This window comes from Pangasianodon hypophthalmus, chromosome 26, assembly GCF_027358585.1.
Source record: "Pangasianodon hypophthalmus isolate fPanHyp1 chromosome 26, fPanHyp1.pri, whole genome shotgun sequence".
Taxonomy (NCBI): Eukaryota; Metazoa; Chordata; class Actinopteri; order Siluriformes; family Pangasiidae; genus Pangasianodon; species Pangasianodon hypophthalmus.
In genome coordinates, this window is record NC_069735.1 from 20,221,130 (window position 1) to 20,235,432 (window position 14,303).

General features: G+C 42.9%; 3 protein-coding genes across 3 annotated transcripts; all 3 read left to right on the plus strand.

Annotated features, from left to right (window-relative positions):
* The first annotated feature begins 23 nt into the window (after positions 1-23).
* LOC128317510 (uncharacterized) lies at positions 24-1,429 on the plus strand. Its single transcript, XM_053229712.1, has 5 exons — positions 24-229; positions 319-419; positions 643-761; positions 886-1,011; positions 1,114-1,429. Exons 1-5 carry the CDS (start codon positions 24-26, stop codon positions 1,309-1,311), a joined length of 750 nt encoding a protein of 249 aa, XP_053085687.1. The 3' UTR covers positions 1,312-1,429.
* LOC128317508 (uncharacterized) lies at positions 1,301-12,041 on the plus strand. The gene is made up of 26 exons (XM_053229710.1): positions 1,301-1,557; positions 1,723-1,853; positions 2,050-2,174; positions 2,311-2,428; positions 2,506-2,718; positions 4,588-4,758; positions 4,951-5,088; positions 5,270-5,319; positions 5,510-5,642; positions 5,764-5,846; positions 5,980-6,106; positions 7,463-7,653; positions 7,865-7,955; positions 8,067-8,166; positions 8,260-8,432; positions 8,732-8,887; positions 9,449-9,582; positions 9,702-9,835; positions 10,068-10,162; positions 10,264-10,433; positions 10,519-10,603; positions 10,700-10,846; positions 10,936-11,144; positions 11,246-11,349; positions 11,509-11,627; positions 11,790-12,041. Exons 1-26 carry the CDS (start codon positions 1,419-1,421, stop codon positions 12,039-12,041), a joined length of 3,588 nt encoding a protein of 1,195 aa, XP_053085685.1. The 5' UTR covers positions 1,301-1,418.
* A 55-nt stretch (positions 12,042-12,096) lies between these two features.
* Positions 12,097-13,516, plus strand: LOC128317512 (uncharacterized). Its single transcript, XM_053229714.1, has 5 exons — positions 12,097-12,302; positions 12,392-12,492; positions 12,730-12,848; positions 12,973-13,098; positions 13,201-13,516. Exons 1-5 carry the CDS (start codon positions 12,097-12,099, stop codon positions 13,396-13,398), a joined length of 750 nt encoding a protein of 249 aa, XP_053085689.1. The 3' UTR covers positions 13,399-13,516.
* Positions 13,517-14,303: the final 787 nt, after the last annotated feature.

Sequence of the window (14,303 nt, forward strand, 5' to 3'; positions counted from 1 at the left end):
TCCGTGCTGCTGTGTGTTTGCAGATGAACATGACTAGCATTCCTTCAGCAATATCAGACACCATTCTGAACATGACACTCTTGGATCTGGTGCCTCACTTCCAAAGTTTCAGCCCAGGGGACTTTGCCCTGTGGTTCCAGACTTACCTTTCCTTCTTCCTTCCTGGGATTGGTCCAAACACCCTGTCGATCATCCCCATGAACATCAGCTGTGACTCCTACAGAGAGATGTGAGCTCCTCCTCAACATGAACGCACAGATCTATTCTTTACTTTCTTTGATTTTTAACTTGTTGACTTCTATGTCGTTGTGTTTACAGAGTGAAAGGACTTGATAATGTGTACAGTGACCTCTCTGCAACACAGTCCGACACTGTCTTCAATTACACACAAGACTATCTCAAGTACCAGTCCAGCCAAGGTGTGTCTCTGTGTGTGTGTGTGTGTGTGTGTGTTTCAAGTGTGCGTGTTCTTGCTTGTGTATTTGCTGACTCAGCCTAGTCCAGTGTGCAGGCAGTGATCAGTAGATGTGATTGGCAGATGAAGAATTTGGGCTAAGTCAGGAGTGTCCCACATTCACTGGTCTAATATCAATCCGAATTCACCACAGACTTTTTTCATTAGTGCCCTATATTGCCTCACAGGCCTGAGCTGCTACGGCAGAGGAAGCTTCTACGTGTTCCTGAAACAGATGTTCCTCAATTTTGGATTCCCTGACCTGAAAGATTTCCTGTCTCTGATCCCAGCTGACCGACAGGCAGAGGTATTTCTGCTCTATAACACTGATCGTGTCAGTGAGTCGCTCACTAATAGTTTAAGCGGCAGCCAATGAGCTGTCAACATCTCCCTCTGTAACGAGTGCGTTGTCTCTGCTCTGTGTCCTCTAGCTTTTGTGCTCCATCTCTCCGGAAGAACTCAGCGAGTTTCTGAACAGGCCAAACACAGTCATTGATGGTTCTGAGCTCTGCACACTCCTCAACAACTACAATAGAACCAATCAATACCTGGAGATGGTACACCTGTCTTCATTTCACCTACCCTTTTAGTCCATGTGGATTACTTGCCTTTATTATATCAGGATTAGCTCATAGAATAATCCCTGTTTCTCTCTACAGGGGTCTGTTTTATCCTCAGCTTTGGCCAGCCACACGTTGGGGTGTGTGTGGCCTCGTGCTCTCAATGCCTCGTCTCAGGCTGATGTAGAACAGTGGTTTAATGTCACCGTGGTTCACTACCTGCCCTACCTCAGTTCTCAGCTCATCAGCTCTGCCCAGCTCAGTGGCGCCTCCTGTCTGTCATACAGGAAACTGTGAGTATTTGTTTGATGTACCATTACACAGGGTTGTCAGCACAAACACTGCCCCCTGTCTCTTGGCTAAAAAATTGAGGATCTGTACTAAAATCACTTCTATATGTATATATGTATGTATGTATAAATGTGTGTTTGTGTGTGCTTGTGAGCAGGGTGTCTATCCTGGGGGACAACTACAATTTTTCCACAACTGATTTCACCCCAGCTGATGTGTATAGCTCCATAAAAGTGTATCTGAACAGCAGCGGTAAGAATAACTATATCTCTCTTCTCTCTCTCTCTCTCTCTCTCTCTCTCTCTGCTGAATAGTACTGCATATCCTTCAATCGAAGCAATCCATGCTTCATTTCCTATAATTGTGTGTGCACAGTATGTGAGTCTCAACATAACTATCTGTATGTGTATCTTGCAGATGGCAGCCCCCGCTGCTATAACTCCTCAGATCCTCTTCTGAACTCCACCGCCTGGTTTGCTGACAACATCGGATTCTTCATCACTTTCATTAACCTCGCTGACCTGCAGTCATTCCTAACAGGAAACATGGTAACATACTAACACACACACACACACACACAAACTCACACACCAACAACAAACATACCTGTAATCATACATGTTAGTCATTCAGACATTTACACACATGATTATTTCTGATCATCTACATATAATGTATTATCTACCTAACACAACACACACCCATAGTGACGTATTAATGTGTGTGTTTTATTGTGTCCTTTAGACGAGTGCGTTCCTGCAGAACGCAGAAAATCTTCAGCTGTTCAACAACTCAGGAATTTCAGCCAGTGTCCTGGAGTACTACACAACAGAGTTATACATCCAGAATCCTGACTTCAGCCCACTCGGGTAACACTCCACACTAACAACTACTTATTCTATTTATTCATCCAGCCTCATCAATTCAACCCCCTTAGGTAACGGACTACATACAAGGATAAATATCTTTGTACGCATTTTTAAAAGGTTGTTTGTGATCTTATAGATTGCCAGCTGAGCTGCTGTGTCGAACTCCTTCCTCCATGTTTGTTCACCTTGGAGATGCAGACATCAAGACCATCCTGACGAGCATCAACAACTTCTGCACAGAAATGAATCCAGAGGTGATCGATCAATGAGACCCTGTCAGTCAGTTATTCTGTCAAAGTGCAAGCTAACTATAATCCTCTTCTCCTCTCAGGTCACAGCGGTGCTGGTAGCAAAGTTCCCCAATGTATCTGCATCCACCATCCAATCTTTGGGCAGCCAGTGTGTGGGCCTGACTGTGGGCCAGATAAGCTCCACCCCCTCCAGTGTGATAAACAGTGCTCTGTCTACACTCAGTAACATCAGTGGCTGGGACCAGGGCCAAGTGAATGCCCTGATCCAGAGCATCATTAGTGCGGGCTTTAATGTGAGTGTACACTGTACACTTGTCAAGAACGTCAGTCTACGATACTGGAAGCGAGACCAAGTCTGTTTAGAGCAATTTCACCAAATCCCCCTGTAAAGAACAAATTTGTATTGCTGTTCAAATACTAACCAACTACACTTTACAGTCAGGTCCAGAAATATTGCGACATCGACACAATCCTAACATTTACACACCACAATGGATTTCAACTGAAACGAACAAGATGTGCTTCAACTGCAGACTGTCAGCTTTAATTTGAGGGTATTTACATCCAAATCAGGTGAACGGTGTAGGATTTACAACAGTTTGCATATGTGCCTCCCACTTGTTAAGGGACCAAAAGTAATGGGGCAGAATAATAATCATAAATCAAACTTTCACTTTTTAATACTTGGTTGCAAATCCTTTCCAGTCAATTACAGCCCGAAGTCGGGAACGCATAGACATCACCAGACGCTGGGTTTCATCCCTGGTGATGCTCTGCCAGGCCTCTACTGCAACTGTCTTCAGTTCCTGCTTGTTCTTGGGGCATTTTCCCTTCAGTTTTGTCTTCAGCAAGTGAAATGCATGCTCAATCGGATTCAGGTCAGGTGATTGACTTGGCCATTGCATAACAATCCACTTCTTTCCCTTCAAAAACTCTTTGGTTGCTTTTGCAGTATGCTTTGGGTCATTGTCCATCTGCACTGTGAAGCGCCGTCCAATGAGTTCTGAAGCATTTGGCTGAATATGAGCAGATAATATTGCCCGAAACACTTCAGAATTCATCCTGCTGCTTTTGTCAGCAGTCACATCATCAATAAATACAAGAGAACCAGTTCCATTGGCAGCCATACATGCCCACGCCATGACACTACCACCACCATGCTTCACTGATGAGGTGGTATGCTTAGGATCATGAGCAGTTCCGTTCCTTCTCCATACTCTTCTCTTCCCATCACTCTGGTACAAGTTGATCTTGGTCTCATCTGTCCATAGGATGTTGTTCCAGAACTGTGAAGGCTTTTTTAGATGTCGTTTGGCAAACTCTAATCTGGCCTTCCTGTTTTTGACGCTCACCAATGGTTTACGTCTTGTGGTGAACACTCTGGTGAAGTCTTCTCTTGATTGTAGACTTTGACACACATACACCTACCTCCTGGAGAGTGTTCTTGATCTGGCCAACTGTTGTGAAGGGTGTTTTCTTCACCAGGGAAAGAATTCTTCGGTCATCCACCACAGTTGTTTTCCGTGGTCTTCCGGGTCTTTTGGTGTTGCTGAGCTCACCGGTGCGTTCCTTCTTTTTAAGAATGTTCCAAACAGTTGTTTTGGCCACGCCTAATGTTTTTGCTATCTCTCTGATGGGTTTGTTTTGTTTTTTCAGCCTAATGATGGCTTGCTTCACTGATAGGGACAGCTCTTTGGATCTCATCTTGAGAGATGACAGCAAAAGATTCCAAATGCAAATAGCACACTTGAAATGAGCTCTGGACCTTTTATCTGCTCATTGCAATTGGGATAATGAGGGAATAACACACACCTGGCCATGGAAGAGCTGAGAAGCCAATTGTCCCATTACTTTTGGTCCCTTAACAAGTGGGAGGCACATATGCAAACTGTTGTAATTCCTACACCGTTCACCTGATTTGGATGTAAATACCCTCAAATTAAAGCTGTTTCATTTGAAATCTATTGTGGTGGTGTATAGAGCCAAAAATGTTAGAATTGTGTCGATGTCCCAATATTTATGGACGTGACTGTATATAAAGAAAAGTGCTGTAATTTAAATACTCCCTTAAATACTCCCTGCGTTCAGATCGAAAACAGCAGATTCATATTTTTTTTTTTCCTTTTTTTTAAAGTTGAAGATCTGATTGTTTTGCCTCACAGATCAGCAGTGCCTCCTCTCTGGAGTCCCTGGGAACACTCCTCGGTGGCGTTCCCTCTGCAACCATCTCCATCATCCCATCGTCTCAGCTTCTGTCTTTATCGCAGAATCCAGCATTCATCAATAACATTCTGTCAGCACCAGTTATTCTGCAAAAGACATTTGTCCAGAAGGTATTCTCTCTCTTGCACACACAGAACACATGCACACACACATGCAAAATACATTACAGCACATTACTGAAATGGAGATTTACATTACTGTGTTCTATACCAGTTTAATTTAATTTAAAATCAATCCTTTGTTCAGAATGCAGTTTGTTTAGTCTGGAAAAGTTGAAGGTCTGCTCCCACACTTTCTCCCAGGTAATCTCTGTAGACCAAACTGAAGTGCTACAGAATGTTCCGGATGCACTCGTGATGTATATTCCACTTGTTCTACTGACCTCACTGAGCTCTGTTGACGTTTCACTCATCAATAACAAGAGCTGGAGTCACGAACAGGTAACTGAACAGACCTACATTGTCAGAGAAATGTAAATCACTTTGTTATACTGAAAACCTAGAGTAACATGGCTTGACTGTGATCACAGCACTTACAGAGGTCTGAATTCCTGTCTAGTTTGGATCTCAGGGTGTAAAACGCATCAATAAAATTTTGAATTCTTTGTTTGATTTTTACCAGGCTATGATGTTGTTTGGTGCAGTGGCCAATGCCAGTGATAATCCAGAAGAGTGAGTTAGAAACACACACACACACACAAACACAGCCTGACTCGCTTACATAGGCAGTGTAAATAACCACTGGGTGAACAATCCAGATAACGCATATGATTCTGCCAGAGTCCAATAAGATGTTGTGTTTTGGTTCATCAGTGTGTGTATGTCTGTGTGTGACTGTGTGTGTGTGTGTTTCTCCCCACAGCCTGTCAGCATCAATACTGCAGGGATTTACCTGCAGCTCACTTCAGACTCTCCCACAGCAGAAAGCCAAAGATCTAGTCAAAGCCTGTAGACCACGTGCAGGCAGAGACAAGGTCCTCCTGAAAGAGGCTCAGGTACATACACTCTGATATTCATTCACATTCCGCACACAGTCTGAAACAGAGGTAGCAAGTGGACCCAAACTTTTACTGGTACCTGAGATACCACACAGTCACAGTGTGTTTTGTGTTTCAGCTGACCTGCATGTACAACTACGTGAAAGACGATCCATTTGTTAGCTTTACTGACGTCCCCTCTGATATGCTTCTGTACTACAGGTGTGTAACACGTTCACGTACACAATGTACCGTATATAAAAGATAAGGCACACTTCCCCTGCATTCCCAGTTTTCAAGTATCTGAGGTTAAGAATATGGGTCATATGCTATCTGTAATGTGTGTGTGTTGTAGCTATGAGAAGATACAGAAGGAGAACTGCCAGTCATATTTCAGTGCCGTGGGCAGAGCAGATTTCTCCGTTCTTTCCCACGGCCTTGACAAAAAGACCATCCTGTTCAATGATGCAAAGGACTGCCTGGTAAAACATACACAATAACATGTTCATAGACCAACACTCAATATTAGCACTTAAATGTTATGGAAAACAAGTCACCCAATCTTTCAATCAATTTGTGTCTCATGAAATTCCAATGTTGAAATATACATTTACAGCATTTATCAGATTCCCTTCTACAGAGTGACTTACATTAGTGCTTTGTGGCCTATCAAAAACATATATTAATATGCTAATTCACTAGGTCTATGAATAGGAAGTAAGAATACCATTCCGCTGAAACTGTATTGGTGGTTAGTACAGAATAAAAAACAGAGACAAAAGACAAGGGATTTGTTTAATGGAAGTTTTAATACAAGGGCTTGGTGAAGAGTTGGGTCTTGAGTTTTTTTAGTTTGAAGACAGCCAGTGAGTATGGTAGAGAGTGGGCTGTGATAAGTGCCTTCAGGTATGCATGTGCTTGTCCGTTTTTGTCTTTGTGTTTTAAATCTGATGCAGTAGCAACAGAAAGCCAGTGGAGGGAGCACAGCTCTGGGTTGGTGTGGGAGAATGTGGAAAGGTTGAAAACAAGTCTGGCAGCTGCACTCTTGAACAGTTGCAGCGGGCGGGTGGTATGCAGGGGCAGAACTGCGACATTCAGTAGTCCAGTCTCAAGATGATGAGGGAATGAACAAGCACCTGAGTGAGCTTTGTGGATAGAAATGGCCTCAAGATCCTCCTGATGTTAGCAGTCAGCTTAGCAATATGAGTAGTGAAGGACAATTGATTGTCCAGAAATACCCCAAGGTTGCATGCATTGTGAGGTGTTGAGATCTGAGAGTTGTCCATGGAGATCTCAAGATCTTGCTGTGGGCGTGCATCTCCACAACAGCAACACTCTGGCCAGCACTCAGTCTTGCTGGGATTTAGTTTCAGCTGAGGAGCTGCCATCTACTACATGCTCTATTCAGAAAAATGATTGTCTATAGGAGGAAAGGAGAGGATGCATCAAGTGTCATCAGCATAGCAGTCATATGAAAATCCACGTGAGCAAAGTTCAATTCCGACTGTGACATAGAACAACAATAGAATGCTTTTGGGTAGTTCCCAGATCAGGAATTGTACTCAGGTTTTCTGACCTCTAAATACTGAAAAGAAAGTTTTGGGCATAGAGGGTGCAGTGATGGAAATCGCTCAGTCACTCAGGAGACACTAAACTGTCTCGAGGCAAACGCAACATTTCAGACAAGAACTCCAAATCTCTGAGATCATAATTCAACATGTTCAAACATAAGACAGTCAGAGATCTTGACACTAAACATTGGAATCCTCACAAGAACCCCCGTTCTTACAGATTCTGCGTTTTAATGTGACACTCCTTCGTGGTTTTTGACATTGTAGGGTATATCTGGTGTGAGCCTGACCAGTTATCAGGTGGAGGTTCTGGGGAATATGGCCTGCACACTGGACTCCTCCTACATCCAGAACTCTCACCCTCTCATGTTGGAGAAACTGAAGAACTGTGGAGATCTTTCTGATTCTCAGATCACTGCTGTACAGTCTTTGCTCCTCAGTGGGAACACCGCTTATGGGTGAGACAGAGATTTTTGCAGATCAGTGCATACCTTTGAATTTTGTTGAGCTGTAGAAAAATATTTCTGAACCGTAACTGCATTTAAATTGTTCTAATAATGTTAGACTTGGTGTTAAAATGGCATAAACCAAATACAATGATTTGTGTCTATAACTGTATTGTATTAGATATGAATAAGATCTCATAGACATTTTTTTTTTCTTAATCAGTAATCCCTCAACGTGGAATGAGCAGACCGTGGAGCAAATCGGCATCCTGGCTGTCTATTTCAAATCAGACCTCTGCAACGCACTTAGCTTTGTATGTAAAACTGTTCAGTTTTAAATTTGCGCTTGTGATTGATTTATTGACCCAATGTTAGACCTTTTGGGACTAATTTAATGTTATGTCTGTGTGTGTGCATTGTTGAAGAATGTAAGGAGGAAGTTCTTTTCAGTCCTGAGGAAGCAGAAGATCCCGATGAAGAAGCTGAGGACATTCTTTACAGAATGCAACTCAGAAAGTGCTACAGGTAACAGTACTTTACAGTGTAAAAAGCACTGAGATACAGGGATATATTTTAGATTCTGTCCTTCAGTGATTAACTTTGTTCTGTGTCTAACAGTGAGCAACATCACAGCGGTGACAATTGCAGATGCGTCGTTTCCTTTCGGCTTTAACTCCACCCAGTTTGATCTGTATCTGGACATCGCTGTCCTGCAGAACAACCTGGCAGCCATCACTGAGAAAGTGGTGGACACCAGCCTCCAGACCGTCATTCTGAACAAGTTAAACCAGGTCAGCAGCACTGAACACTGTGACACTGGGACTCTTTAGCACTACAGTAGCACTACACGAAAGAGGAGGTTGTTTGTGCCTTTCAGTCATAAAATTCTGACATTACTGACAGTGTCGGTTTAAATATGATACTTGCATATTGTATGTTTTGAAAATGTACCCCTGTCAAACAGGGTTTGTTTTTGTGTTGTGAGTTTAATGTCTGTCTTTGCGTGCGTGGTGGATTCACCCACACAACATTTTGGACAGTGTGTGTTAGGTGGTATATAATAAATTGTTGATTTTGTGTGCATGTGTAGATTTACCCATCAGGCCTTACTGATGGTGTGCTGCAGCTACTGGGATCCGCTTCTCGTGTGGCCACTATTGATGACATTAGCAAGTGGAACATTACCATAATTGACACACTGTCTTCTTTGATAGACTCAAATGATGGACTCTGGGAACCAGAAAAGGTAATAGAAGGGTGTGTGTGTGTGTGTGTGTGTGTGTGTGTGTGTGTGTGTGTGTGAGACCTGTAAAAAATTTTTTGGATTGATTACTACTGTGGGTACAACCACAGTGTTGTCTTCATGTGTATTACAACCAATTTGTGAATTAAGACCATGTTTTCAACACCTCTGGGAGAAACAGAGAAAGAGATTGAGATCGTCTAAGATCCTTCAAAGAAAGTGAGACAATATCTGCCATCCTTCATAGAGGGTGAGAGGGATTATCTCTGATCCTTCAGAGAGAGGGAGAGAGAGCGTCTCTGATCCTTCAGAGAGAGAGAGAGAGAGAGAGAGAGAGAGAGAGAGAGAGAGAGAGAGAAATTTTAGTATGAAGGGAAGTGTTTACATTTCCTACAGTTGGTGTAGAAGAAGAAGGTGGAGCTCCAGGTCTGGTCTTTATCTTAAACTTAAAGTATGTCAGAGCTTGTTTAAACCAGTAATAGATCAAAACCATACTAGTTAAGCATTTTCAATCCTCAGACACTGATGTGCTTGCTACTAGAATAATGTTTGTGTATTTTGTAGAGTAAAGCGGTTATTATGAGGTATCTGAGCATGGGGAATCGCTCTCTGGGAAGTGCTGAAATAAATGCAGTTGGTTCCAACATCTGTACTTTAAACATCAGTGTACTGGAAAATATCAATGCTGAGAGCCTAAAGTAAGTACAAACTCACAGGTACATACTGTACATACACAAACATGGATGAATAAAGAGATTTGAGAATAATTTGAGTGCATTATTGCTCATATAGTTTGCATTTTTTTTCCTCTATGTAGGGAGGTCCTGTTTCCAGATCTTTCCTCATGTACCATTGAACAGAAATCCGCTCTGTACATCACAGCCAACACTTCATTCAGCAATCAGCGCAGCAATGCCAAAACATACTACCAAATTATGAGACCTTACCTGGGTAAAACAATCATCCACATACACAGAAATACTAAACACACACACAGGTGTAGTGTTTTAGAACAGTAGTAGTTGGATTGAATGAAAAGTACGCATGCACAAACGCATGCACATATGCACACCCGCATCCACCCACACACACACACACACACACACACACACACATATACACACACACACACCCACACACCATGAATTTAGTTGTTAACATGTGTGTGTGTGTGTGTGTATAGGTGGAGCTCCTGTGGAGGATATACAAGCTCTTTCTACCCAGAACATCAGTATGGACATCACCATATTCATTAGTCTGGACCCTGCTGTTCTCAAGGTATAAAACATTAAATGAACATAGTGGATGCTTGAGTTATAAGAAGTAAAATAAAGAAAACTGCAGATGAACTTGATGAAAACTGTTTTTGTGTGTGCCAGATCTTGAATGTGAGCACAGTGAGGGATCTAATGGGGGTAAACATAGCTGATCTGAAGCTGTTTGAGAACTCCTCAGTGGTTCAGTCCTGGGTGTCACGACAGAACCAATCTGATCTGAACACACTGAATCTTGGCATCATCAACCACAACCCTTGTTATGGTGTAGACAGGTGAGCTTTTTTATCAAATGGAAAAGGAGCAAACTTTATAGAGAAAGTTTTTAGTAGATGTATAACATTATTCTTTGTTCTGCAGTCACCCACTTGATAGCGAGTTCGCATCTGGAAATGTTTCTGCAGTACTGTGTAACTTCAGCATTCCTGCCTATGCCTGTTCATCAGTGAGTCCTCTATGAACAAAATACCTCTCCTCAGGTTCAGTCCTTTTACGCAGAAGATGAGTTGACCACAGAACCCTCTGTTTCTTGTCTTTCAAGGTTGTTGTTCTATCCTCTGATGATCTGGCCACACTGCTCACATGCAAACTGCCAAGCAGCCTGAACTACTCTAAAGGTGCTTGGAAGCTTTTCTTCCAGAATTTTCCTGGACCTTTGGATGATGTACTGGACAGGTTTTCAAACATGGTATGAAAATTTGATTGGCGCTGTAGTTAAAAAAAAAACAAAAACATTTGTGCACTGCTATGCACTGAAGTATGTACTCATTCATGTAGACCCACAGCAGCATTCGGCCTGACCCAAATATACTTGATGCCATCTGGGAGGTGATAATCAAGGACTTCACTGCAGCACAGCTGATGAATGCCACTTTCATCACTGAGTGGTTCCAGATGAGGCTCAGACCATTTTTGTCATCAGTGTCCACAGACTTTCTGTCCAGCCTCAGTTCCAAAAGCTTCAGCTGTGAGAGCTACCAGGCTGTGTAAGTATGGACAATGGAATTTTAGAACTCCACGTGTGTTATTTAGGACATGAAGATGAAGTAATTCATGACAAAATCTGATCTGTTCTCATCCAACTTAGGGTGGAAGCTCTTAGCAGTCAGGAATCACTCATGAAAGAGGAACAGAAGCAGTTGGTCTTTACTTCATTCATCTTTCCCTTCCTGTCAAGAGTTGACCTCCCAGGTACATAGGCCCCTTTTAATTGTTCTACTAGAGAAAGCTGGCAGTCTTATACTTCTTTTAGCCTGTTGAGATTAAGCCAATTGATTGCCTGAATGAAATAAACCAAGAGCCCTTGAGAATGTTCTGATTAATTTAACTAATGGTCTGTGATCTTTTCAGACCCTGGCTGTCGTTCCAACACTTCTGGCAGCAATAAGTGGCTTGAAAAGAACCTTGGCAATTTCTCCAATTATGCCCCCTTGGAAAAGCTCAAAATTCTAAATGCAAATTTCTCCAGCGTGAGTAACATCAAAGTTGCACCAACTCTATGTTTCTTGTGAGTTTGCAATTGACGATAGTAGTACCAGTTGGCCTCTGGATTTTGGGGGAGAGGGCAGGCAGCTGCTGTACCACTGAGCTGGTGTGAACAGAATATGTGAAATGCATGTTTTGTCCTGCAGGTTGCAGTGTTAGGCTTACTGTCCAGTGAGCAGAAGGCACAGTTCATCTTGCAGCCGGATTCAGGAGTGTTGGGAAATGACTCTGTGTTTAGAGAGGTGTTTAGCAGTGCGATCACATCTTTAGATCGGAATCAACTTGGCAGCTTCTTGACAGTCTTCCACCAGACTGCAATACAAGTGAGGATCTCTGTAGTCTACAAACCAGGGCACATTTCTTTTCGCAATAAGACACGTTTATTCTATGCATACTAATTGATGGAGTCCGAGTGTGTCCAGACTGTTAATCCGTGCTGCTGTGTGTTTGCAGATGAACATGACTAGCATTCCTTCAGCAATATCAGACACCATTCTGAACATGACACTCTTGGATCTGGTGCCTCACTTCCAAAGTTTCAGCCCAGGGGACTTTGCCCTGTGGTTCCAGACTTACCTTTCCTTCTTCCTTCCTGGGATTGGTCCAAACACCCTGTCGATCATCCCCATGAACATCAGCTGTGACTCCTACAGAGAGATGTGAGCTCCTCCTCAACATGAACGCACAGATCTATTCTTTACTTTCTTTGATTTTTAACTTGTTGACTTCTATGTCGTTGTGTTTACAGAGTGAAAGGACTTGATAATGTGTACAGTGACCTCTCTGCAACACAGTCCGACACTGTCTTCAATTACACACAAGACTATCTCAAGTACCAGTCCAGCCAAGGTGTGTCTCTGTGTGTGTGTGTGTGTGTGTGTGTGTGTGTGTGTGTGTTTCAAGTGTGCGTGTTCTTGCTTGTGTATTTGCTGACTCAGCCTAGTCCAGTGTGCAGGCAGTGATCAGTAGATGTGATTGGCAGATGAAGAATTTGGGCTAAGTCAGGAGTGTCCCACATTCACTGGTCTAATATCAATCCGAATTCACCACAGACTTTTTTCATTAGTGCCCTATATTGCCTCACAGGCCTGAGCTGCTACGGCAGAGGAAGCTTCTACGTGTTCCTGAAACAGATGTTCCTCAATTTTGGATTCCCTGACCTGAAAGATTTCCTGTCTCTGATCCCAGCTGACCGACAGGCAGAGGTATTTCTGCTCTATAACACTGATCGTGTCAGTGAGTCGCTCACTAATAGTTTAAGCGGCAGCCAATGAGCTGTCAACATCTCCCTCTGTAACGAGTGCGTTGTCTCTGCTCTGTGTCCTCTAGCTTTTGGGCTCCATCTCTCCGGAAGAACTCAGCGAGTTTCTGAACAGGCCAAACACAGTCATTGATGGTTCTGAGCTCTGCACACTCCTCAACAACTACAATAGAACCAATCAATACCTGGAGATGGTACACCTGTCTTCATTTCACCTACCCTTTTAGTCCATGTGGATTACTTGCCTTTATTATATCAGGATTAGCTCATAGAATAATCCCTGTTTCTCTCTACAGGGGTCTGTTTTATCCTCAGCTTTGGCCAGCCACACGTTGGGGTGTGTGTGGCCTCGTGCTCTCAATGCCTCGTCTCAGGCTGATGTAGAACAGTGGTTTAATGTCACCGTGGTTCACTACCTGCCCTACCTCAGTTCTCAGCTCATCAGCTCTGCCCAGCTCAGTGGCGCCTCCTGTCTGTCATACAGGAAACTGTGAGTATTTGTTTGATGTACCATTACACAGGGTTGTCAGCACAAACACTGCCCCCTGTCTCTTGGCTAAAAAATTGAGGATCTGTACTAAAATCACTTCTATATGTATATATGTATGTATGTATAAATGTGTGTTTGTGCGTGCTTGTGAGCAGGGTGTCTATCCTGGGGGACAACTACAATTTTTCCACAACTGATTTCACTCCAGCTGATGTGTATAGCTCCATAAAAGTGTATCTGAACAGCAGCGGTAAGAATAACTATATCTCTCTTCTCTCTCTCTCTCTCTCTCTCTCTCTCTCTGCTGAATAGTACTGCATATCCTTCAATCCAAGCAATCCATGCTTCATTTCCTATAATTGTGTGTGCACAGTATGTGAGTCTCAACATAACTATCTGTATGTGTATCTTGCAGATGGCAGCCCCCGCTGCTATAACTCCTCAGATCCTCTTCTGAACTCCACCGCCTGGTTTGCTGACAACATCGGATTCTTCATCACTTTCATTAACCTCGCTGACCTGCAGTCATTCCTAACAGGAAACATGGTAACATACTAACACACACACACACACACACACACAAACTCACACACCAACAACAAACATACCTGTAATCATACATGTTAGTCATTCAGACATTTACACACATGATTATTTCTGATCATCTACATATAATGTATTATCTACCTAACACAACACACACCCATAGTGACGTATTAATGTGTGTGTTTTATTGTGTCCTTTAGACGAGTGCGTTCCTGCAGAACGCAGAAAATCTTCAGCTGTTCAACAACTCAGGAATTTCAGCCAGTGTCCTGGAGTACTACACAACAGAGTTATACATCCAGAATCCTGACTTCAGCCCACTCGGGTAACACTCCACACTAACAACTACTTATTCTATTTATT

Bases quoted from the DNA above. Each gene is read 5' to 3' on its own strand.
- LOC128317512 (XM_053229714.1), top strand. From the start codon at position 12,097: ATGAACATGACTAGCATTCCTTCAGCAATATCAGACACCATTCTGAAC. The intron at 12,849-12,972 runs GTATTTCTGCTC...TGTGTCCTCTAG, and splicing joins CAGCTGACCGACAGGCAGAG to CTTTTGGGCTCCATCTCTCC. The intron at 13,099-13,200 runs GTACACCTGTCT...TTCTCTCTACAG, and splicing joins CCAATCAATACCTGGAGATG to GGGTCTGTTTTATCCTCAGC.
- LOC128317510 (XM_053229712.1), top strand. From the start codon at position 24: ATGAACATGACTAGCATTCCTTCAGCAATATCAGACACCATTCTGAAC. The intron at 230-318 runs GTGAGCTCCTCC...TTGTGTTTACAG, and splicing joins TGTGACTCCTACAGAGAGAT to AGTGAAAGGACTTGATAATG. The intron at 420-642 runs GTGTGTCTCTGT...ATTGCCTCACAG, and splicing joins CAAGTACCAGTCCAGCCAAG to GCCTGAGCTGCTACGGCAGA.
- LOC128317508 (XM_053229710.1), top strand. From the start codon at position 1,419: ATGTATGTATGTATAAATGTGTGTTTGTGTGTGCTTGTGAGCAGGGTG. The intron at 2,175-2,310 runs GTAACACTCCAC...GTGATCTTATAG, and splicing joins CCTGACTTCAGCCCACTCGG to ATTGCCAGCTGAGCTGCTGT. The intron at 5,847-5,979 runs GTGTGTAACACG...TGTGTGTTGTAG, and splicing joins GATATGCTTCTGTACTACAG to CTATGAGAAGATACAGAAGG.